Source organism: Marmota monax, unplaced genomic scaffold, assembly GCF_021218885.2.
Source record: "Marmota monax isolate L192 unplaced genomic scaffold, Marmota_monax_Labrador192_F-V1.1 WCK01_AAM20220418_F8-fsc00002, whole genome shotgun sequence".
In the NCBI taxonomy this organism is placed as follows: Eukaryota; Metazoa; Chordata; class Mammalia; order Rodentia; family Sciuridae; genus Marmota; species Marmota monax.
Window position 1 is genome coordinate 14,694,519 of NW_026693571.1, and position 26,708 is coordinate 14,721,226.

The 26,708-nt window shown below is 34.9% G+C and overlaps 1 protein-coding gene across 2 annotated transcripts in view; it reads left to right on the forward strand.

Moving 5' to 3' along the window:
- The window catches only part of Cenpe (centromere protein E), a 79,566-nt gene extending 55,388 nt beyond the window's left edge, over positions 1 to 24,178 (forward strand). For both annotated transcript variants that reach the window (XM_046459178.2, XM_046459179.2), the window contains 8 exons: positions 757 to 957; positions 3,286 to 3,501; positions 5,794 to 5,979; positions 10,216 to 10,328; positions 11,651 to 11,748; positions 13,918 to 14,101; positions 21,947 to 22,233; positions 23,801 to 24,178. In XM_046459178.2, coding sequence (XP_046315134.1) covers positions 757 to 957; positions 3,286 to 3,501; positions 5,794 to 5,979; positions 10,216 to 10,328; positions 11,651 to 11,748; positions 13,918 to 14,101; positions 21,947 to 22,233; positions 23,801 to 23,892 — 1,377 coding nt within the window. In that variant the 3' untranslated portion in view covers positions 23,893 to 24,178. The remainder of the gene's footprint in view (positions 1 to 756; positions 958 to 3,285; positions 3,502 to 5,793; positions 5,980 to 10,215; positions 10,329 to 11,650; positions 11,749 to 13,917; positions 14,102 to 21,946; positions 22,234 to 23,800) is intronic.
- The last annotated feature ends 2,530 nt before the right edge of the window (positions 24,179 to 26,708 follow it).

Sequence of the window (26,708 nt, forward strand, 5' to 3'; positions counted from 1 at the left end):
TTTTATTGCCACAACTCCATGTGTAGTATCTTGCCCTCCCCAGCAATGAGAGGCTGGCATCCCAACACATATGTAAGTCCTGCTGTATGCACTGAAGAGCATTTTATGTGATAATTTGTCCCAGATTGATCATTCTGACAGATTTTAATTCTTAACAGGTAGAATTGTAGTTATGCCACTACCATATCACATATACTACCAAAATTTTATTATGCAAATGACTAGAATAAAGTTTTTGGTTAGAATTATATTTCTTTTTCTTTCTTTTTTTTTTTTAATTTTTTAATTTTCGACAGACACAACATCTTTGTTTGTATGTGGTGCTGAGGATCGAACCCAGGTCGCAGGCATGCCAGGCGAGCGCGCTACCGCTTGAGCCACATCCCCAGCCCAGAATTATATTTCTTAGATTACTTTTTTGTTGTTGTTGTTCCTTTCTATCTTTTTCTTTTGGTACCTGGGATGGAGCCCAGAGGCACTTAACCACTCATCCACATTCCCAGCTCTCTTTATTTTTTTATCTTGAGATAGGATCTCACTAAGTTGCTGAGGATCTAGCTAAATTGCTGAAGCTGGCTTTGAGCCTCCCAAGTTGCTGGGACTACAGGTGTGCACCACAACACCCAGCCTTAGATTACTTTAAAATATTAAGAAGAATCCATGTTTTCCCCTTTTTATAATATTTTTATATTTCATATGATATTTGGATAAAATTTTCCTAATGTTCAGGTGCTAAAGTGCATATTTCTCACACAGGAAATTCTCAAAGATTTCTCAGAAAATGACTTCCCCAGCATAAAGACTGAATTACAAGTATTTAGTAACAGGAAAAAAATGACTCAGGTTTTGGAAGAGTGGTTAAATACTCCTTTTAATATAGAAGAACTTAAAAATAGCATCCAGAAAGAAAATGATAGCATTTGTCAAGTGAATTACTTCTACCATAATAAAATAACTGTAAGTATTAATTTTTATTATGCTACCTCATTCTGTTTACTTTTTCTAACTCATTTCTCAGAGGGCTTAGAGTAAATTAATTTTAAGTATGTTTTCTTTAATTTATTTGCATACATTATGAAAAAAGTTGATTTTGTAAAATGTGTTCTTCCTCTAACATATTATGCTTCTTAAGATAATTAAATGTCAATTTATACTTATAAAGGTAACCCAGCCTTGTGTATAATGTTCAGTTTTCACTCATGAAATTTGGACTCCACAGCTTTTCTTTCTCACTTTCAGTAGGAATTGAACCTTTCTCCAAGTAGCTTCAGCCAAGGTGAGGCCTGAGTCAGTTTCAGGGCTGCAGGCAGTTGTTGTGGTAAAGCCATAGACTAGTTGGCTGGCTGCTTCAGCAGGGCCTCGGGACTTCATGAACTTTACTCCTGTTGGTCTCAGAATTATACATGCTGATCCTGAACTTTGAGGATGAAAAATGTGTCTATTTTTTGTATTAATAAACTTTATTTTTTTTAGGCTGGTTTTAATTTTATAACAAAATTAAGCAGAAATTACTGGGAGTTTTTAATGTTAAAGAGTTAGCTTGTTAGTTATTTCTTTCAGAGATCATGACTTTGAAGTTGTTTCTAAAAGGTTATCACCAAGCTCAAGGTTATCAAGGTTTCTCCCATGTTATCTTCTGGGATTTTAAAGTTTCATACTTTATATTTAATTCTGTGTTCCATTGTGAGTTACTTTTTATAAAGCTTGTAAGGTCTGTGTCTAGATTCACTTTCTTGCTTGTGGATGTCCCTTTGGTCCAGCACCATTTATTGAAAAGACCATATTTGCTCTATTTATGGCTTTTGCTCTTTTGTCAAAAATGAGTTGACTATAGGTCTATTTCTGTGACCTAACCGCATTGATAGATCTAGTCAGAGTTTTGATTTTTCAGTTCTGCTTTCTGTTTGTTATGATGGACTGGTAACTTCTGAATTCTTTACGTGCTGGACCAGAATCTGCAAAATCGAGATTTTTATCCTTGTTCCCTTCATGATCAGTCCCAATGTACTGATTCATAAGAACCAACAACAGGTTGTTAATTTGTTTTTACTTTTCAGTGATTATTATATTCATAGTGTTCATTGGTATAATCTCTTCCTTACATAATTGGTAAGATATATAGTATCAAAAGATTTCTTGTATGTGTGAAATTAGAGCAAAAAGAATAGATTAAAATGGTAGCTTCCAAGATTGGTTTTGTGTTTCATATGTTTGAATAGTTCTTTTTTGATACTTTAATTTCATCTGGAGACTATATTTAAATCACATTGAAAGAAGGGATGAAAAAATGTTTTCACGGGTAGTTCCTCCTATTTGTAGAATAACCAGAACGAACAGAACAGTAATAGACTATTTCAAACAAACTTGATCACAATCAATAGAGAAAGGCATAAAACAAAATAATCTCTCTATAATTCAAAGCTTTTCTTATAATATTGAGGTATCAGCTGTAAGTAGCTTAGAAAGTAGGGGTTGCTGCTGTGTCAGCATGAATATGGCTTCTTCTAGCACCCTGAGGGTAGGAGTCAATAACTTTGTAAGATGCAAAGTCAGTAAACCAGAGCCAAAAAGAGTCCAGGATATCAGAAAGAACACAACTAACTTAAGATCCCGTCCTGGCAGAATGACCATAAAACCACAAAGAAGTTATAGAGGAGACCAATAAGACATTCTTGATAAGAGCAAAAAGTATATCCCATAGGAATTAGGAAGTGTTTATTATATAATTAATTTTAGAATTAGCCTTCATTGTAAAAAAGAGTATTGATGACATGTTATTCTCTGCACAGAAATGAAAGATATCCATACTAATTACCAACGGCAGTTATTTTCCCTAAAAATACTGAAGTTTAAAATGAAGCAGGAAAATAGATAACTGTTAAGTTTATTAGGAGTGTTCTGCTGTTAGATGGCACTTAATAGCTTATCATCAACCATAGCATATATAATGATTTTAATCTGCATAATTGGTAAGATATATAGTATCAAAAGACTTCTTGTATGTGTGAAATTAGAGCAAAAAAAAACTAGATTAATATTGTAGATTCTCTTCATGTGCTAGTACAGATCCAATAAAGCTGGGATTATCTTACTCTCATAATCAACATCCAATATCTATAATTTCAAAAAATATGTGCAAATCACAAAGAATGTTCATTCTTTAAAAGCATTGTTCTAGGGTGTTGGGCGTTCTAAATAATGAATTTCAGCATATGCATTGTACAAGAATTCTAGTGCTTGAATATATAAATCATTTTAGAGCTGTAATGTTTTACTGTTCAATAGGGTATAATAAATGAATCAACAGAGTTCGAGGAAAGAAGTGTAACCCGATCAAAAGAATGGGAACATGACCTGAAATCAATAAGAGAGAAAAATAAAAAACTGTTTGAAGACTACCAAACTTTGACAGTCTCCCTAACATCTGGTGCCCAGGCTAATTCTATTGTACAAGACAATAAAAATCCTCATGTTACATCAAGAGCTGTACAACTAACAGAGGTATGCAATTTCTTATAAGATATTCTTTAATTTTTAGCTTCATCCTGGAGTCCAGAGCAAAATCATAGTATTGACTACATTTATTAAGGAATATGAACACAATATTTTGTGTGTGTGATAAGCTAGATATTTATATATAGTTCTGGATATCACTCAGCTAAATAATTTTAAGTCTAGAAATTATAAAGATTTACCCTTTGTATTATAAAACAGAGGTAAATCAAAGCTTAATTTGAATACTAAATTCATATACTATAATTTAAGTGATTACCATTTAAATTTTTATTACTATATATTATAAACTTCCTAAATCATCTGACTTTATACTAAACTATAATCTGTCTATATGCAAAACCAATATAAGCTTAGAGAAAAATAACAATTTAGCTTTTTTCTAATTATCATTTCTTTTAATATTGGTTAATATTTCAGTCACAATAAAAAGGGAAGAGGCTAAAATTATAACAGAATAATTATACATATCAACTTGTGTCTAAGAGTCAGTAGATTATTTGAATAATCTGTTACATTATTACTTAACCTTAGGAGTTGTTAAACATCAGAAAACATGCTACCTTATTTTATTAACACACAAATGATTTAGTAGGGATTCTACGAGTAAATTACAATTTATCATTTTTACCAGTATATATACTTGTAATGAAATGTCAGCCACTACTTTAATAATTAATTACCAGTGGAAACTAGAAGATCACTAGTTTGCAGTTTTTTGATCTGGTGATCTTAAGAGAATTGTCATCTGATAGCCATAGAATAGAGCAAAGATGAAACCCATTTACCAAAGCAATAATTTAAAGAAGCAGAAAGAAATTCTGTCTTTGGTGACCCAAGAAAACACTCTAATAGATAAGAAAACATATGCTATTATAATTAGACAGTTATGCAGGAATATACAAGTATAGAGGTGGAACAGAACTGAGTTCAGAAGCCCGCCCCATTAAGCCTTAAGAATTTTATATATATATATATATATATATATATATATATATATATATATATATATATATATATATATACATACACACACACACACACACACACACACAATCATGGTAATGTTCAACTCTACAGGGAAAAATTGTTTACTTATAATTTTAAACAACAAACTAGTCATCTGGAAAAGAAATAAGACTCACTAAACAAAAAATAAATTCTAGGTGGACCATAAAGCAACAGACATTTCACAGACAGTAAAAAAATGTGTGTACATGTGAATAATCTGATAAACGTGAAAAAAAATTCAGGTATTTAAGTTTATCCTAAGATAATTTATACTTGTGAAAAACTGGAAATAACCTCAATCTTCATTTGTGGTGACTGAATAAATAATTTATGATATTTCCATGAAATCGGATGCTATGTATCCATAAAAACAAAAATGGAAGACATTTATATATATTGATAATAGAAAGATCAAAAATATACTGGATTAAAAACAGAACTTTATGTTTAGTATATAGTGTATGAGTAACTATTTTTATAAACTATATTCACATATGCTTAGATGCTTAGAGAAAATTCCTGGGAAAGTACACTTGAAAAGTTTAGCAGTCATTGCCTCAGGATCAACTGGGATCTGAGGTGGAAACTACCTTTTCATCATGTACCTTTGAATTTTCCCCGTGTTTACCTTTTTCAATTTCAAAACTAATTAACAAAAGTAAAGGAAAAGGTATTATGTACATTACTTAGAAAGTCAGTTAACAAATATATTTCTGATAGTGTTAATTTAAAATGAGTGCTTCTTTAATGTGCTTAGCACTCAACTAACCAGTAAATAACATCAACACTGTGCTGTTTTCACATTCATGGTTTAAGAATTTGTTGACAGATTATATGATTTAAATTTTTGTCATTTTTAAATCCAAAAATCAGTTACTTCCAAATGAAAGCAATACATGTCTATAGATTGAGTGATATTTGGCCTCTCTTCTATCCTTTATGAATGCAGTTCATGAAAAATTATCAATACATAAATATAATCTTTTGTCTCAAATTTACATTGTGCATCTCTGTCTTTAAAATAGACCTTATGAGTCAGGCACAGTGGCAAACACCTGTAATCCCAGCAGTTTAGGAGGCTAAGGCAGTAGAATCGCAAATTCAGAGCCAGCCTCAGCAATTTAGCAAGGCCCTAAGCAACTCAGCAAGACCCTGTCTCAATAAAAAGGACTGGGGATGTGGCTCTGTGGTTAAGCACCCCTGGGTTCAATCCCTGGTACCAAAAAAAAAAAAAAAAAAAACCTAATGAATATATGCTTTCTCTAACAGAGAATTCAGGAACTGGAAAATTCCTTGCGTGAAGCTAAAGAAAATGCTGTACATAAGGAAAGCAAGATAATAAAGATGCAGAAAGAACTTGAAATGACCAATAACATTATAGCAAAACTTCAAGCCAAAATTAATGAATCAAATAAATGTCTTGAAAAAACAAAAGAAATGATGCAAGCACTTCAGGTAACTTAACCTCATTTTATTAGTAAATGCTATCATTTTACTTTAACTGTTAAATTTGACAAATAATTTGATGCTCTGTTCTCCCAGTCTCACCACAACTTCCTATGACATATATATGTCTGAAGTTCATTATTCAATCTTTAAAAGAAGGAACAACTTAGAAATGAAATGCAAGAGTATCTTTTTATTGTTGTTCTTTTTAAATATACATGACAGTAGAGTGTATTTTGACATATTGTACATACATGGAGTATAATTTATTCTAATTAGGATCCCGTTCTTGTGGTCGCACATGGTGTGGAGTTACACTGGCCATTTATTCCTATATGAACATAGGAAACTTATGTCTAATTCATTCCACTGTCTTTCCTATTCCCATCTCCCCCCCCTTCCCTTCATTCCCCTTTGTCTGATCCAACAAACTTCTATTCTTTCCTCCTCCGATTATTGTGTTAGCATCTGCGTATCTTTTTTTTTTTTTTAAAGAGAGAGAGAGAAATTTTTAATATTTATTTTTTAGTTTTCGTCGGACACAACATCTTTGTTTGTATGTGGTGCTAAGGATCAAACCTGGGCCGCATGCATGCCCGGCGAGCGCGCTACCGCTTGAGCCACATCCTCAGCCCAGCATCTGCATATCTGAGAGAACATTTGGCCTTTAGTTTTTTGGGATTGGCTTATTTCACTTAACATGACAGTCTCCAGTTCCATCCATTTACCAGCAAATGTCAGAATAATTTCATTCTTCCTTATGACTTGAGTAATATTCCATTGTGTGTATATGCCACATTTTCTTTATCTATTGTCTGTTGAAGGGCACCTAGGTTGGTACCACAGTTTAGTTATTGTGAATTGAGCTTCTGTAAACATTGATTTGGCCACATCATTGTAATACGAATTTTTAAATCCCTTGGGTATACAATGGTTCCATTCCAAGTGTTTTTAGGAATAGGAGTATATTTTCATGTAAAATATTGGTTATTTTTGTCATGCTAGAAAAGCAATTTTTAAAGATACGTCAACATTCTTTATACTTGAAAATGTAATTTTTTATTTTTCAAAAATGATGTGCTTCTTATCTAAATATATAACACCATAATAAATGTATAAAGACCAGTAGATTAAGTATGTTTTCATTTTTTTCTACTTGCTGTTCTTATTACTGAGAACCACCTGGTATCCTGTGGGCTAAATCAGGCCAATTTTCTTTGGAAAGAATGGTGGTTTAAATGTTTTTGAACTTCAGTATCCTTGAAGTCACACCCCTATTCATCATTTCCTTATCACTCCCTTTTGTTTTGCTCCAACCACTTTTCATAATTCTTTTCCTCAAGTCTGAAACTGATAGCATAGAAGTGTGTTTCTGCTTCAGTGTCTCTTCAGCCCCACTAAAATTAAGAACAAGTCAAAAATGCCTTCTCTTTTCATGGTTACCATTCTTCTAAAAAGTCTGATCCATTCATTGAGACATGAGCAGATAAACTAGAGATAAAAGTTTGAGAGTAAATTTTTAATATTACAAATTAAACAATCACATTTTATTCATTCAATTAAGTATTTGCTGAGCACCAACTATGTGGCAACAGAGGAGTCCGAATATAAGTCAAAGAACTTGCTTTCTGGTATGGGGAGACAGAAAATTAATTGATTTTAAAATGTAAATATATGATATAAAAATGGACTGATGTGGCTTAGTGGTACCATTGTGGTACCATGGGTTCAATCCCTGGTACCACAAAATAAAAGGGAACAACTTGAATGTTTGCCAACAGAGAAAACGTTAGATTATAATATACTCTCATACTAGAATACATTAGGTAAGTGGAGGGAAACAGTGAGTTAGACTGTTGGCCTGAGAAGTAGGTAAAGCCCACCACTGCATGCAGAGAGCAGTCTTATGAGTAATAGGTAACAAGTAGGAAAAAGGTCTGTGAACTGTTTGTTGGTGTGGTGTACCCAAAGACAGAAGGCTATGTGCTTTGCTCACAGTGGACAGGAGGGAGAAAAAAAAAATTTTAAATCCCTGGATTGTTCGTTACAACAAATACATTTTGCTTTTATAAATGGGAAGAAATATATAAATATATGATTAAAAAGTATAATAGAAAAAAAATGAGTCAGACAAGGAGTATGTGGGTTCTGGGTAAAGGTGGGCATGTGCAAGCAAAGAGATGATTTTTATAGAGAGAGAGTTAAGAAAAGTCAACAGTAAGATGATCTAAGGGAAGTGCGGGGGCAAACTGTGACTAGAAAAGAGTCTTCCAGGCAAAGGAAATAGCAAATGCACAGACCCAGAAACAAATATTCTAGACAGGTTTGAGAAACAAGAAAGTCACTATATTCAGAGTAGAGTGAAGACGGGTGGAAAATAAGGCAAGAAGCTGCAGTGAAACAGATCATAAAGGGTCTTGAGGGCCATTGGAAAATTTTGTCAAAAACTGTGTTACGTTCTGACTTAATTTCTTTAAAGACTTCTCTTTGAAAAATAGACTTTAGGGAATGGTGATTTTAATTAATTAGGTACCACTACACTCTTTTTAGAATGGCCAAAATCCAAAACATTGACAAACACCAAATCCCGGCAAGGATGTAGAGCACAGGAGCTCTCACTCATTGTGGGAATGTGAAGTGATCTAGCCACTTTGAAATACAGTTTGGCAGTTTCTTAGTAAATTAAATGTTTTCTTACAGTATTGATATCAGTGTTGAGAATCAGGTTCTAGTACTGTTCCCTCAGTGTTGAAGATTAAACATCTGAGAAACTCCAAGACAAGAGCAAAAAGCTTTATTTAAAGGATAGAACAGAGAAAGGGACAGGGGTTCCTCCTCAAAAGAGGGGACCCAAGTAGGTGCCTAAGGGAGTGGGGGTGTCCTTGTCCCTTTTATAGATTTTAGATTTCCTTTGTTCCCATGCCCCCTCCTGCTCTCATCCTGCCTGTGGCCAATGACCAAAAACCAGGAGAGGAGCTGCCCAGAAAGGAAGGAAGAGAGTCACCCAGGGGCTACTAATTAACACCTCCTTGCAGGGAGGAACAATTCCCTGGAAGCAGGTAACCTTGACAACAGGATGGAGGAGGGGAAGTATCCTGAAGATATTAGCATTTTATTTCCTCTTGAATCAGCCCCCATCTTCCTGACCCAGCCTTTCATTACCTACATCGGCTGTCCTTTTGCCCCCCAGCCTCAATATGATCAAGCAGTTGTCCTCCCTGATATTTACTCATTGCACAAAAAGCTATGCATGTGCATTTATAGTAGCTGTATCATCATTGCCCAAACTTAGAAACAATTAAGACCTCTTTTAAGAGGTGAATGGATAAATACATCATAAGTATGTTGGTACAAAGGAATATCATTTATCAGATAAAAGAAATGAGCTATGAAGCTATGCAGTCATGAAAAGACATGGGAGACATGCATATTGCTAAGTGAAAGTATCCAATCTGAAAAGGCTGCCTAGTATACAATTTCAAATATGTGACGTTAGAGTTGGTGGGGAGGCATACCAGGATGTACAGGTAGAGCATAGGAAATCTAAGAAATTCTAAAGTAAATACAGACTTTAATTAATTAATAACATATTGGTATCAGTTCATTGGTTGTAACAAATGTACCATACTAGTAATGCATGAATGTAATAATAGGAAAGAAGGTATGGGACACTGTATACATGGGAACTCTCGATGTTTTCCATTCAACTTTTCTGTGTAAAATAGTCTATTCAATTTTTTTTTAAGATTTACTAATGCACATGAGTATGTATATGTTCTCTGAATGGAAAGCAGATATATTTGTATCACTGATTGAGCTATCTTTCTGTATAAAAATATTCCCAATAATGTGTTGTTGCTTGAATTTGAGTTCCACTTAATGTTTACATTTCTGCTCCAGCATCTTTTGTTTCCTTTTCCTGCTTCATCTTTGTCCGCACATTTCATTATTTTCAATCTTTCTGTTTCATTTTGTATATAGATCACTTTTTTCATTGCAAAAAAGTACTTGTTTTAAGACATAAAAATCATACATCTATATATATTAGCTTCAAATATACCTTACATCAAATGTTTAGTTACTATTCAACTAGAATTAATGCCTTTCTTGTTTTTCTTATACTTGAAAGAGTTTGCTATTTTAAAATATGTCTACTAGAGTAAAGGCAGCTAGCTTTTCTTTAAAACCAGAGATATAGGACTACTCTAATCATTATTTTACTTTTCTTTTTTCTGTAACTATTAGGACCAAGTCGCTTTAGGAGCCAAACCCTATAAAGAAGAAATTGAAGATCTCAAAACAAAGCTGGTGAAAATAGACTTAGAGAAGATGAAAACTGCCAAGGAATTTGAGAAGGAGTATGTTATAGCTTTAGTTGAACATGGCTTTAATAGCTTTTCTTTCTAAACTACATAAATATCTTTGTATTAGTTAACTTTTTAAAAAGAAACTTAGGAAAGTGTTAGTGCTTTAAAAAAAAAAAATACAAACCCACAAATTTTTAAGTTCACTAAATTGTCATATAAAGTTTTTTATGTTAATCACAGTTCTGATCAATTAACATACTTCTTTGAATGCTTCCTTCTCAATTGGGTATAAACAACTTAAAATGGCTTTTTCATGCTTAGAAGTGAACATTAAGAACTTATACATGTCTCTGAGTGAGTCTGTGTGTGCATATGTAAGAGTGTATTTTCTTTACATTTATAGGTACCTAGGACCCCAGAGCATATTCTTTTTATTAATATACACAAACACACACACACTATAAGAGCATGCTTCGGTCTACAATAATGAAAAGAACACTAAACAGAGAGTCAGGGAAACTGAATTAGAAGTGCTCACTTATTAATGCATTACCTTAAATAAGCTCTTTAATCTGTCAGATCCTTGCATTCACAATCAATAAAAGGAGAGGGTTATTATAGGATGTCTTAAGAGGTCTTCTGGATCCTAGCATTCTTCATTCTTCCTAATCTTGAATAAATATCTAATAATCTCTAATTCTGCTCAAAATGTAGCACTCTGTAAGTCTTTGTGCTGCCTAGCTACCTTCCACTATTAGGTCCTTAATTATTTTTTAAGAAAAAAGCTTTTACTTATAGAATCAAAATACTTTTATAGTTTTTGAGAAAGACAGAAAGTCTTAAAATTTATTATTGTCTATTAATATCTAAACCAATTCATAAAATGTCTTTCTACTGGGAAAAAATGATCAGAATTTGACCTTTTGACTCTTTCACCTTAGACCAGACCTGCAATCAGGCTTTTGCTTTCCTGACAGTGTAGAAATGAAACTGCTTTTCTCTTTCTTGCTCTGGTAATTGTACCTTCAAGACCATTCTGTGACTCCATGATAGCAGCCCAACTGTTTGTTTTATAGCATCTACAAATATAACTTGGCTTAATAGCCAATTAATAGCTATTGAGCTTTCAGACATTTTAGAACTGGTTTCTCAATATTAAGAAAATTGGAGTGTTCCTATAACAAAATACTTGGAATTTGCTGGCATTATAGCCATAAAGGGCATCATATAAAGAGAGATTATGCAGGATGATCTACCACTACTTATGGGTACTATGCTAATATAATGCATCATATTACAAAGTTTTTGACAAAGATTCTGTTTATTCTTCCATAGAAAATTAGTTGCTATATTTTTATTATTGTTCTTGTTAGAATTGATTCTACAAAAGCCACTATAGACTATCAAAAAGAAGTGATAAGAGTGTTAAGAGAAAATCTGAGAAGAAGTCAACAGGCCCAAGATGCTTCAAGTAAGTAGAAACTACACATATTTTCAGATCTTTCCAATATTACTTCTCAACACACAGACTTTGAAAATGCCTATTATCCATATGACATTCAATAACCCAAGTTAATCAGTAATCTCTTTTTAAAATAAATATGTATCTTGTAGTATCTCTTTAGATTACTATAGTCAACTGTTTATCCATTGTAGATTCTTGAACTATATGAATTTTACTTTTGCATTATTAGATCTTTACCTATACTGAAGATACCTTTGCTGTTATAAAAGAATGACTTTTATGGTCAAGGTAGAACCACCCTTCCTAATAAAAGCCAAATACATTCCTTAGTACATTTTAAACTATATGCAACTAATAAATGAGGATTGGTACACAGTAAAAACAAGTAAATATTAACCTATTTGCTCTTAAAAGTAAAAAATATCAAGGTGATATTTACTTGAAAAACTTTTTAAAATATATCTCAGCTACATTTTAAGATTTAATGGTAAATTTCTACATATGCACTTCTCAAACTATATTTTTTTCACATTTTTGTCTCATGTTTTACTTGAGAAGAGAGAATTCTAGCTAGTACTTAGGCAGCTTTATGTAATAGAAAATGCACTGAGCTAAAAATCAGGGGAAGTTCTCTAGACTGACTGCCCTCACTAATGGCCACATGAAATCACAGGTCCAGCACCTGACCTTTCTCACCTTATATGCATTGTTAAGAAGAGCAAACCAAAAGTTGTATGTGAAAGCACATTGAAAATTCTAAATGCCAAGCAAAATATAATATTTTATCATAAAATATAATAATAATAAATGTTATTATCCACTCAGTGTGTGTTGAAGTCATACTTAATGTAGATTAAACTTCCTGAGTGTCTATTGCAATATGCTCTCAGCAACTGTCTAGAAAACTTGACAGGATGAAAATAAAAGTGAAGATTCTTTGTTACAGAAGGGTCAGGATAGTTCCTCCTGATGTGTAGGTGACTTTCAGGTATATACAAGTAGAGTAATCCTTACCCTAAATGCTTAGACCCAGAAACTTTGAGGGTTTGGATTTTTTCAGATTTTGAAATATTTGCATAAAAAAATATACATAATGATATATAATGGGGATAGGGCCCAAGTCTAAACATAAATTGATTTATGTTTTCATACACGTCTTTAGTACATAGCCTGAAGATAACTTTTTATAATATTTTTAATGATTTTGTGCAGAAAGCAAAGGCTCTCCCAGCCACCCACATGGATAATATGAATTTCCCACTTGCAGTATCTTATCAGTACTCAAACAGTTTTGGATATTGGAGCATTTCAGAAGTCATATTTTCAAATTAGGGCTGCTCAACATGAAGTGTACATGAATTCTGAAAAAAATGGACACTGAGAATTTCTTCTCCCCATATACCCTGCCCGTTTTTTTTTTTGTCAATGCCAGTGGCCTAACGGGTTATTCTACTAAACAAACATCTCACAATTTTATGCAATTGAACACAGTTTTACATATATAGTGTGAAATACTGACTAACATGCTTTAATAGCATTCTAAGGCATATTTAATAACAGTTTACCTTGAGTACTTACAATGCCCTAAATGACTGAGGCGGTCCTCATACTTTCTCTGTATTAACAAGCCCTCCAGCTGAGCACTAATTTTGAGCAGCTCTAACTGGAGAGGGTAGCCATTGCTGCAGTTAGGATGAAAGATCTTAGCCATATTTGGTAGAGGTTGAGGTAAATTCTAAAGACATTTAGAACTGATGATCAGCCAGGTGTGGTTAGTGCTCACCTGTAATCCCAGCTATTTGAGAAACTAAGATGGGGATCTCAAGTTCAAAGCAGCCTGAGCAACTTAGTAAAATACTATCTTAAAATAAGTAAATTAAAAGGCCTAGGGCTATCTCTCAGTGATAGAGCCTTGCCTATAGCAAGCACAAGGCCCTAGGTTCAATCCCCAGTATTGCCCCCCCCCCAAAAAAAATAATTTAATTTAAAAATAGAACTGGTGATCAAACAGGCTGGATAGGTAGGTGAGGTAAAAGGACAAGTCTACAATGACTTCCACGGTAATGGTGGAAATGTTCGGATTTTTATAGTTTTTCTTATTTTAAATCTTGGAGATAATCAAAATTACACTATATTAAAAAAAATACCACCTATTTATGTTTTTGTTTTCCACAGTGATATCGGAACATACTGATTCTCAGCCTTCAAATAAGCCCATAACCTGTGGTGGTGGCAGTGGCATCATACAAAGCACAAAAGCACTTATTTTGAAAAGTGAATACATAAGGCTAGAAAAGGAAATTTCTAAATTAAAGCAGCAAAATGAGCAACTAATAAAGCAAAAGAATGACCTGCTGAGGTAAGATTTGATTGTGTGATACAGATAATGTGCTTATGGCTGTTACATAGGTTGGGTGGGGGGATTGTATTTTGTATAGTTGACAGCCCTTCATATGTTATGAGGAAAGTAAATTTTAGAGTTTATATAGTAGGTGCCTTTAAAAAAAGAATATACTACTACCAACCCAGATGTTTATATTCATCAACTAACCTGTTTTTAACTAAGTCAAGAAAGTGAACAAAGACTTTTGAGGGGACAGCAGAGATATACCACAAGTCAATGAAGCTATACTCAACAGAGAACCCTTTAAGTCTGTTACCATAGCCTATTTACTTTTACTTTATAAACAAAGCTAACAAGTGTAAAAGGTCATTATGAAAGAGCAAATCTAGGTGTTGGAGAGAGAGTCTGGTGATAAAAAACTTTAAGAATAGATCTAAAAAATGAACAGAAATTAGGTCAGATGAAACAAATGTAATTTTTAAAAATTTTTTTATTCTAATTTGTTACATGGCAGTAGAATGCATTGTAATTCGTATTGCACATATAAATCATAATTTTTCATATCTCTGGTTGTATATAAAGTATATTCACACCATTCATGTCTTCATACATGTTCTTAGGGTAATTGTATCCATCTCATGACACCCTCATTTCTACCCCCATGCCCTCTCCTTTACCCTCCGACCCCTTTGCCCTATCTAGAGTTCTTCTAATCTTCCCATGCTCCCCCTCCCAACCCTACTATTAATCAGCCTCCTTATATCACAGTAAACATCTGACATTTGGTTTTTTTGGGATTGGCTAACTTCACTTAGCATTATATTCTCCAACTGCATTCATTTACCTGCAAATGCCATGACTATATTCTCTTTTATTGCTGAGTAATATTCTATTGTGTATATATACCACATTTTATTTATCCATTCATCTACTGAAGGGCATCTAGGTTGTTTCCACAGTTTAGCTATTGTGAATTGTGCTGCTATAAACATTTATGTGGCTGTGTCCCTATAGTATGTTGTTTTTAAGTCCTTTGAGTATAGACCAAGGAGTAGGATAGCTGGGTCAAATGGTGGTTTCATTCACAGTTTTCCAAGGAATCTCCATACTGCTTTCCATAATGGCTGCACCAATTTGCAGTCCCACAAAATGAATGAGTGTACCTTTTTTTTGTTGTTGTTTGTATTCTTAATAGCTGCCATTCTGACTGGAGTGAGATGAAATCTTAAGAGTAGTTTTGATTTGCATTTCTCCAATTGTTAGAAATGATGAACATTTTTTCATATATTTGTTGATTATATATCATCTTCTGAGAAGTGTCTGTTCAGGTCCTTGGCCCATGTATTGATTGTGTTATTTGGTTTTCTGGTGTTCAGTTTTTTGTGTTCTTTTTATACCCTGGAGATTACTGCTCTTTCTGATGTGTAAGGGGTAAAAATTTGTTCCCAAGATGTAGGCTCTCTATTTACCTCACTGATTGTTTCTTTTGCTGAGAAGAATTTTTTTTAGTCTGAAATCATCCCATTTATTGATGCTTGATTTTAATTCTTCCGCTATAGGAGTCTTATTAAGGAAGTCGGGACCTAATCCCACATGATGAAGATTAGGGCCTACTTTTTCTTCTATTAGACACAGGGTTTCTGGTTTAATTCCTAGGTCCTTGATCCACTTTGAATTGGGTTTTGTGCATGGTGAAAGGTAGGGGTTTGATTTCATTTTGTTGCATATGGATATCCAGTTTTCCCAGTATCATTTGTTGAAGAAGCTATCTTTTCTCTGATGCATGTTTTTGGCACATTTGTCTAGTATAAGATAATTCTAATTTTCTGGGTTAGTCTCTGGATCCTCTATTCTGTACCATTGGTCTATTAGTCTGTTTTGGTGCCAATACCCGCCGTTTTGGTTACTATCACCCAATAGTATAGTTTAAGTTCTGGTATAGTGATGCCACCTGCTTCACTCTTTCTGCTAAGGATTGCTTCAGCTATTCTGGGTCTCTTTATTTTTCCAGATGAATTTCATGACTGTTTTTTCTATTTCTAGAGGAATGCCATTGTGATTTTGAGTGGAATTGCATTAAATCTATATAGTGCTTTTGGTAGTATAGTCATTTTGATAATATTAATTCTGCCTATCCAAGAGCAACGTAGATCTTTCCATCTTCTAAGGTCTTCTTTGATTTCTTTTTTTAGGGTTCTGTAGTTTTCATTGTATAGGTCTTTCACCTCTTTTGTTAAGTTGATTCCCAAGTATTTTATTTTATTTTACTTTATTTTATTTTAGGCTATTGTAAATGGGGTAGTTTTCCTCACTTCCCTTTCAGAAGATTTGTCACTGATATACAGAAATGCCTTTGATTTATGGATGTTGATTTTATATCCTGTTACTTTGCTGAATTCATTTACTAGTTCTAAAAGTATTCTTGTGGAACTTTTGAGGTCTTCTAGGTATTGAATCATATCATCAGCAAATAGTGCTAATTTGAGTTCTTCTTTTCCTATTCGTATCCCTTTAATTTCTTTCGTCTGTGTAATTGCTCTGGCCAGTGTTTCAAGAACTATGTTTAATAGAAGTGGTGAAAGAGGGCATCCCTGTCTTGTTCTACTTTTTAGAGGGTCTTTTTTCTCCACTTAGAATGATGTTGACCTGGGGCTTAGCATAGATAGCCTCTATGATGTTGAGAAATGTCCTTGGTATCCCTCATTTTTCTAGCGTTTTGAACATGAAGGGGTGCTGATTTTGTTGAATGCCTTTTCTGCATCTATTGAGATGGTCATATGATTCTTATCTTTAAGTCTATTTATGTGATGAATTGCATTTATTGATTTCAGTATGTTGAACCAACCTTGCATCCCTGGGATGAATCTCATTTGATCATGGTGCACAATCTTTTTGATATGTTTTGTGTTTGATTTGCCAGAATTTTATTGAGAATTTTTGCATCTATGTTCGTTAGAGATATTGGTCTGAAGTTTTCCTTTTTTGATGTGTCTTTGCCTGGTTTTGGAATCAGGATGAGATTGTCCTCATAGAATGAGTTTGGAAGTACTCCCTCTTTTTCTATTTTGTGAAATAAATTGAAGAGTATTGGTTTTAGTTCTTCTTTAAAGGTCTTGTAGAACTCAGCTGTATATCCATCCTGTCCTGGGCTTTTCTTGGTTACTAGGCTTCTGATGGTGTCTTCTATTTCATCGCTTGAAATTGGTCTATTTAAATTGTGGATATAATCCTGATTCAATTTGGGCAAATCATATGACTTAAGAAATTTGTCCATGCCTTCGGTATTTTCTATTTTATTGGAGTACAAGTTTTCAAAATAATTTCTAATTATCTTCTGTATTTCTGTAGTGTCTGTTGTGATACTACCTTTTTCATCACGTATATTAGTAGTTTGAGTTTTCTCTCTCCTTCTCTTCGTTAGCATAGCTAAAGGTCTATCAATTTTATTTATTTTTTCAAAGAACCAGCTTTTTGTTTTGTCAATTTTTTTCAATTGTTTCTTTTGTTTCAATTTCATTGATTTCAGCTCTGATTTTAATTATTTCTTGCCTTCTACTTCTTTTGGTGTTGATTTGTTCTTCTTTTTTTAGGGTTTTGAGATGTAATTTTAGGTCATTTATTTGTTGGCTTTTTTTTCTTTTAAGGAATGAGCTTCATGCAATGAACTTTCCTCTTAGTACTGCCTTCATAGTGTCCCAGAGATTTTGATATGTTGTGTCTGTGTTCTCATTTACCTCTAAGAATTTTTAATCTCCTCCTTGATGTCTTCTGCAACCCATTGTTTATTCAGTAGCATATTATTTAGTCTCCAGGTATTGGAGTAATTTTTATTTTTTATTGGTCATTGATTTCTAATTTGATTTTATTAAGATCTGATAAAATGCAGGGTAGTATCTCTACTTTTTTATATTTGCTAAGAGTTGCTTTGTGTCATAGTATATGGTCCATTTTACAGAAGGATCCATGTGCTGCTGAGGAAAAAAAAAGAGTATTCACTTGTTAAAGGGTGAAATGATCTATATATGTCAGTTAAGTCTAAGTTATTGATTGTATTATTGAGTTATATAGTTTCTTTGTTCAGCTTTTGTTTGGAAGATCTATCCAGTGGTGAGAGAGATGTGTTAAAGTCACCCAAGATTTTTGTGTTGTGGTCAGTTTGACTCTTGAACTTGAGAAGAATTTGTTTGATGAACAAAGATGCTACATTGATTTGGGAATATATATTTATGATTGTTATGTCTTGGTGTATGGTTACCTTGAGCAGTATGAAATGTCCTTCTTTATTCCTTTTGATTAACTTTAGCTTGAAGTCTACTTTATTTGATACGAGGATGGAAACCCCTGCTTGTTTCTGCAGTCCATGTGGGTGGTATGATTTTTCCCAACCTATCACCTTCAGTCTGTATATGTCTTTTCCTATCAGATGAGTCTCCTGGAGGCAGCATATTGTTGGGTCTTTTTTTTTTTTAAATCCATTTTTTGATTGGTGAGTTTAGGCCATTAACATTCAGAGTTATTATTGAGACATTATTTGTATTTCTAGCCACTTTTGCTTATTTTGGGTATTTAACTTCACTTGGTTTCTCCTTTGATTGGTTTTTCCTTTAGGGTACTACCTCCCTCTGATGATTTTCATTGTTTTTCGTTTCCTTTTCATGGAATATTTTACCAAGGATGTTCTGTAGGGCTGGTTTTCTAACTGTAAATTCTTTTAACTTTTGTTCATCATGGAAGGTTTTTATTTCATCATCAAATCTAAAGCTTAATTTTGCTAGATACAAGATTCTTGGTTGGCATCTATTATCTCAGAGCTTGAGATACATTGTTCCAGGATCTTCTAGCTTTCAGAGTCTGGGTTGAAAAATCTGCAGTTACCCTAATTGGTTTTCCCCTATATGTAATCTGATTCCTTTCTCTCATGGCTTTTAATATTCTCTCCTTACTCTGTAGTTGGGCATTTTCATTATAATGTGCCTTGGTATGGATCTGTTGTGATTTGGTGTCCTGTAAGCTTCTTGAATTTGGTTTTCCAATTCATTCTTCAGTTTTCTGATTTTATTTCATTGAATAGATTGTTCATTCCTTGGTTTGAAATTCTATGCTTTCCTCTATCCCAACCACTCTTAAATTTGGTCTTTTTATGATATCCCATATTTCTTGAATGTTCTGCTCATAGTTTCTTACCATTTTCACTGTGTGGTCTACATTCTTTCAAGATTATATATTTTGTCTTTGTTGTCTGAGGTCCTGTCGTCCAAGTGGTCTACTCTGTTGGTGATGCTTTCTGTTGAACTTTTAATTTGGTTTATTGTTTCTTTCATTTCAAGGATTTGTTTGTTTTTGTTTTTGTTTTTTTAGAACCTCTGTCTCCCTGTTGAAGTAATCTTTTGCTTCCTGTATCTGTTTATGTAGCTCTTTGTGGAAATGATCTTTTGCTGCCTGTATTTGCTCTCTTTTACCATCCTTTAATTCACAGACCATTGTAACCATGTACATCCTAAACTCCTTCTCTGTCATTTCTTCTGCTGTGGCTGCTAATGATTCTAATAATGTGGTGTCTTGATTTGTTTGGGGCACTTTTCTCCCTTTTGCTTGTGTATCTTCCTTTTCAGCTCTGTGGGTCCAGGGTGTTATTGTTTTTACCCTATAAGCTTATGGTGTTCCTGTAGGGTTCCAATATATCTCCTTTGTGGGGAAGGACAATGTTAACAGATCCCAATATAAACAATATACCACCTATAAACAATTCATTGCTATTAAGACCTATACAGTTTGGTCACAATGTACAGAAATGTTGAATTTGATTATTATCTATAATGTAATCAGTAGGTTTGTAAAAGGGTTTACAGTTTCTGACGGTGTACAATGAACTGGGAATGAGGTGTAGGATGATCTGCTGAGGAGGCAGGATGTGAGAATATAGAGTTAGTATATCTTAGGAAGTGTGGAAGAGAAATAATGAAGAGCATTAGTAGCAGGAGAATAGATAGGAAGTAGTTTGGGGGAGACAAGTATGTGGGAAGACAGTAGAGTACATAAAACAAATACATATGTATTATGAAAAATAAAGGATATTAAAATAGTAAAAATTGGAGGAAAAAAAGAAGAAAAAAAGGCATATTCAACACCAGTATAATATACTATTCAGACGTTCCAGTCCTCAAAATCCTAGTTGATACAAAGTACTTGTTTTCATATATGTTGAGGATGTGAGGGTAGGAGGATAGAGGGGGAGAAGAAAAAGAGAAAAAAGTAAAAAAAAAATAATAATAATAATAATGAAAAAAATTTTTTTAAATCTCGAAGGAAGAAACTAGGATTGTTAATTGTTTTGGTTGGAGATGAGTTTCTTTCCTGCTTCCCATTCCCTTCAGTAGGTGGGTTTGTTGTTAGATGGTATCTCCACCCTCATGATGGTGAAGGTAACCAGGGTGGGAATGCTGGTTCTGGGACAGGGCACCTGGATGTGAGGTGTGGCACCCGCCAGTCCCTGTAGGGAGACTGCATTTCAAGGGTCTCTTTTTGGTTCCGCTCCTATGACTTGGGCACCTGGTCCTATCCCCCTATCTTGCCTGAAGGTTTCCCAGTTCCTGGTCTCTCTATTAGCCTCCACACTGTCTTACCTTCTCCTTCTAGGGACCTCTCCCACTGGGGCTCTCTTGGGCAGTGCCCTGGTTGCACTGCACACCCATCCCGCTGAGAGCTGTTTTGTGTTTGGTAGTTACTGTTCTGGGTTACTGGCCACTGGGAAGAGGCAGGAGTTGGAAACTGGGTACCTGGTCAGCGGAAGTTCCAATCTGGGAGCTGCCCCCACCAAACATAGTGATGAAGGTATCCCAAGATGGAGGCAGGCCTAGTCGGGTGGAGGAAGCCTGGCAATAGTGTGTGATGTGTTCAGAGATGAGCTCTGTGGCATGCAGCCTTGGGGCTTTTGGCTGTCTTCAGAGCCCGTGAGATGTCCCTGGGTGCAGGTAGATTACCGCATAGGGGAATATGGCAGTAGCTGCAGAGTCAGTCACAAGATGGAGGCGACTTGGGGAGTCTCACATTGGTAGATGGGGTCTCTAGGAAGTGGCGGCGGAGTTCCTGTGGGTGGGTAGTGACTGATTGTACTGTGTTGGTGTGGAACAGCATCTGGGAGTTCTGTACCTGTGCTGATGCAGTGATCCTGCTAATACACTCGGGAGCTCTGTGTGGGCTAATGCTTCGGGGCTAGTATTTGGGTGGGGGGACACAGGAGCCTGGAGTCCTGCTCCGACACTGAGCCCCAGAGCCCTGTGCAGGCACAGCACTGGTGATTTCTGTGCAAGAGCAGCTGTTTAGGGGTCCCCTATCACTCTCAGAGAAGCAGTATTCCCACTAGGTGAGACCTGGGTCACAGAGCAACACAGAATGCTGCCTCCCTCTGGCTCGCCATCTTGGATTCCCCCAAGAAATGTAATTTTTTAAATAAAGCTTCATCAAACAAGATTTGTCTGTCCAGAAAGACTAATTTATCACATCAAAGACTAAATTATTACATTCAAAATATCAATAGACAAACCAATCCAGATGATATCAGTTAATTTGAAAACCTAGTATTATACTTGGAATTTTTAAACTCCATGATGACAAAGTTTTACTGAAATTATTCAATTTATATAGACCCATTTCACTTTTTGAACTGTGGAAATAGTCCAAACAAAAAGCATTAGGTTGAAATTAAAATATTAATGTGGTAAAATGGTAAATTTTATGTTAAGTATATTTCACCACAGTTTTTTGTTATCGATTTTTTTTATGTGGATATGTTTTAAGAACTGAACAGTCTAGCAATCTTCCTTTTTATTTATTTATGTATTTTTCTTACCTACACTTAAGCAATAACCGGCATCTTTCCAATGAGGTCAAAACTTGGAAGGAAAGAACCCTTAAAAGAGAGGTTTGCAAAGAAGTAACTTGTGAGAATTCTCCAAAATCTCCCAAAGTGACTGGAACAGATTCTAAAAAGATACAAAATATACCATCTCAATACAAGGAACAAAATGTACAAAATCCTGTACCAAAGGAATCGCCAAAATCTTGGTTTTTTGATAACCGATCCAAGTCTTTACCAGCACCTCATCCAGTTCGTTATTTTGATAACTCAAGTCTCGGCCTTTGCCCAGGTAAGTAAATATAAAGGTTACTTGGAAGCCAGGGGATAACATTTGGAACTTGTCTTTAATATTTGGCCCCAAATGTCAAGTTTAGATAAGAAATTTGGTTAAGAAAGCTACAGTGCACAGACTTTGTTTGCTGACCCTCTGTAAGAAAGTCAGTTTTTCTCCAAAGCACAGTGACATGTAGTCACTCTTATACCAACTGAAGTCTTTATTCTGCCTCTACAGTTTTCTCCAAAGATAGACAAGCAACAAATCAAGGACATAAAGAAACTACCCTATAAACAAAACTGCTACTAAAAAGGCTTTGAAGTCAATTCAGTGGGCCTATCATTTCATTGACATATTCATTTTACACAAGCCAGATGATAGATTACCATATGTACTTATTCATTTAATGAGAAAAATCTTTTGAACCCCTACTCTGATGATACATTGATAAATAAACCAGACAATAATCAAGTACAGACAATAATCAAGTACAGATGTTTCCCTAATATATTACTACAGTATGTATACATAGTATGGGTAGTACAGTATTTCCCTACTATGTTAACCACAGGATCTTTTGACTTTGCAGTGGTGTGAAAGCATACCCATGTAAGTATTATGATTTTCAGTTTTGGACAGTATTCCAAAAAATTACACAGGGTATTCAATATTCACCAGTAGGCTTTGTGTTAGATTGTTTTGTCTAGCTGTAGGCTAATGTCACTGGTCTGAGCATATTTAAGGTAGGTTAGATAAGTAAGCTATGACATTCTATAGATGAAGGTATTAAATGCATTTTTTACTTCAGATATTTCTACTTAAAATGCGCTTATTAGGATGTAACTCAATCATAAATCGGGGGAAATTATATATATATTTTTTTTTAAGTAAAGTTTTAGAAATACAAAAGTCTATGAGACATATAATAGGTACTTTTGTTGTTGTTGTTGTTGTTGTTTAGGAATATTGAGGAAGTCTTCCTCCAGGAAGGGAACTGAGATATAAAAGACTAATGTGAATTAGCTTAACAAAGTGGGGGAGGGAAAGAAATTTCAGGCAGATGAAACAGTGACAGCCCCAGTGTAAGAGAGACCACGACCAGGGGTAGAGAAATGTGGTGTCACCACTGAACAGTCTAGCAATCATGTGGATAAAGTCAGGCCAAAGAGAGAAAGAGGTAAGTCAGATGTGCAGGACTTCCATAAATTACATAAAGGAATTTTTACTTACCCTGAGAGTAGGTGGAAGTAGTCTTTGAAAGATTTTAAGCAATTGAGGGCCATTGTTAAATAAAATAAGGGTTACTTGAACACAGACACTGCAATACTGCTACAGTCCATCTGGTAACTGAGATGGCTGCCAGGTGACTGGAGTGTGGTAGCACATGCATACAGCATGGATACACCAGGGTGGGATGGAGTGGAACAATGAATTTCATCCCCACTCAATGTGGCATGCTATTTAAAAGTTCTGAATTGTTTATTTTTAGAATTTTCTATTTAGTATTTTTGTACCATGATAGACCACAGATAACTGATATCTCTCTAACAGGATTAATTTTGGCTTTTATTTTCTTTGTCAGAGGAACAAACCATAGGAGCAGAATGTGTGGATCCTAAGCCAGGACCTTGGTACACCTCAGGAAAAGATGCACCCGAGTGCAAAACTCAGTAGGCTCCCCTCTGTCACTTTTCTAGAGGCCTTGCATTCCATGTTTGGAAATGATGCAGTTACTATATGTGTCTATTCATGGCAGTGATGTCACAGTCCAACTTAACTTCAATTTATTTTTCACTTTGCCACTAGAATTAGAAAATAAAGGAACAACAAATTAATTTATTCCAGTAATTTAGAATAATGACAGCTATACCTTCTTCTTGCATGTGGTAACACTTTTTTAAAAAGTTTAATTGTATTATTTATTTATATATATTGCAAAGAATAAAATTATTGAAGGAAATTTCCTCTCATAAATTGTATGTTTTTATTAATGTAAACTTATTCACTTTTGACTTTATAAGTAAAACGTCATTTATTAAAAATTATAAACTTTTTTATCTAATACCTTGAACATTCATTAAATGTTTAATTAGTATTTCTGAATCACAACTCCATGTACTATTAAAGATTTCTTAGTGAGATTCTCTCTTCGTGCTGTCTTTCAGGATTTTGCTATGAAATTATACACATATTTTCTTAAATTCTTAAAGGATAGCGGAAGCTCTCTCCTCTTAACTTGTGGTCATAATCTTCCTTATGCTTTAATAACTACAAAACTTCTTTCTGACTTTTCTGTTAACCAACTCATCCCATTCCCCATGCAAGTATTCCAAATAGGTTAGTATATTATTAGACTTTGTTCTTCATTGCACTTCAGCTGGAAGAACTTCATAGATCATTTATCCTACCTCTTCAATTTAGGCATGAGAAAACAGTACTCAAGTTGTGTGAACCTGAGGTTCCCACAGATATATTAGGCATATATGGATGGGTTTCAAACAAGCTGTAAAACTTCTGAAATTTTAGGCAAACTTTTGTATGTGGATTTATTTTTCTAGGGTCCATACTTTATGTTTTTAAAGAGTATCTAATATTACTTTTATATCATGATTTTGAAAAACCACTTAAAATAGCAACTTCCTAGGGTTATAGGACAGAGTTAATGTGATTTTTCCTTAACATAGAGGAGCTCAGTGGCAGAATACGTGCCTAGCATGTGTGAGGCACTGGGTTCGATCCTTAGTACCACATAAAAAAATAAATAAAATGAAGGCATGATGTCCATCTACAACTACAAAAAAAATTTTTTAATATATTGTCATAGGAATTTATTAGTGTTAAGGGGAAATTGTCCCTTTTTATAACCTTTTCTCCTCAGACCTGGCCCATATAAGACGGAGCTGCAGGTTTGATTCTCCTCCTACCCTTCCCACCCCCACCCAGTATTGGAGGTTGAATCCAGGGCCTCACACATACTAGGAAAGCACTCTACCACTGAGCTTTATCCCCAGCCCTTTTTATTTTTTGAGACAGGGTCTCACTGAGTTGTCCTTGAACTCTTGATTTTCCTGCCTCCACCTCCTGAGTCATTGGGATTATAAATGTATACCACTGCACCCAGGGTAAATATTTTTCATGTTTATTTCTTCACTGAACAAAAATAACTTTAAGTAGTGGATAAATTTAAATGCTTTAAAAATATAGTCAGCTATCCAGTTTAGGAGACTGTTGTTTAACTCCTGAATTTGGGGGGTTTGGGACCATACTTTCCTCAAATAAGCTCTCTTATTTCTTTCTTCTTCTCTTGGAGAAGATGTGTGTCTGTGTATTGGACCTCTTTATGATGTTCCATAGTCCCTTAGGATTGATTATCTTCAAGCTTGCTGAATCTTCTACTTGCTCAAGTTTGGTGTTGAACTCCCCTAGTGAATTTTTCAATTTAGTGATATATTCCTTGGTCAGAAACTATGCTGTGTGGAATGCCAGTGGATAAGACATGCTATAAGTCCATGGGTGGTAATTTTGCAGAAGCATTGCATGCAGGAGGATAAGTCCTTATCCAGAGTAAATGTCTATTCCAATAAAGACAAAATGCTGCCCATTCTATGATGGAAGTGGTCCTTTGTAATCAATCTGCAACCAGATAGCTAGCTGATCAGCCCAGGAAATAGTTAAGTAGTGGAGGCTCCATGTTGATCTCTACTGCTGGCATTCTGGGCACTTAGCAGTGTCTGTAGCCTTGGTGAGTGGAATCCGTGCTACTGAGTCATGCATAACTTCCATCCCTTCCATGTTCATAGGCCTATCAGGTGATGATAAGGGTAATTGGAGAAAGAGGCTGATTAGTAACTGTGTGGTTATTGAAGTCCTCCTCTGCTGAGTTCACCTTTCAATAAACCCTTACACAGGACACAAACACGTGTTCTGAGATCTATTGTGGGGGCAGGTGAGGAACCAAAGCACTCTCCCTATTCTGTATTCTCAATACAACACACAACGCTTTTGTCACCTCTGGTCACTAAAGTATATAAGGATGGTGTTTTCATCCCACCAACAACCAAGCAAGAAATTCAGAAGTGGACACCAACTGGATGTCCCTCATTTCGATTCTGATACTACTTACCTGGAGATACTACCTACCTGCAGTAATAAGTCCTGAAGGTTGAGAGCTCAGTCCCACTGCCTTGTCCTCCACTTCAGAAGCTAATTGCAAACAGAGGTTGTGACCTGCGTTTCTGACCAACTGGTGTAAATTCCCATGACCCCTTCCTTGGGTTCAATTAACTCGCTAGAGCAGCTCACAGAACTCAAGGAAACATTTACATATAGTTTATCCTAAAGGGTATGGATCAAAGCCACCTATAAGAGACACATAGGGAAGGTATGGAAGGTATGTGGGAAAGGACCCAGAGCTTCTGTGCCCTCTCTGGGAAGGCTACCCTCCAGGAACCTCCACATGTTCAGCTATCTACTAGCCCTCCAAACTCAGT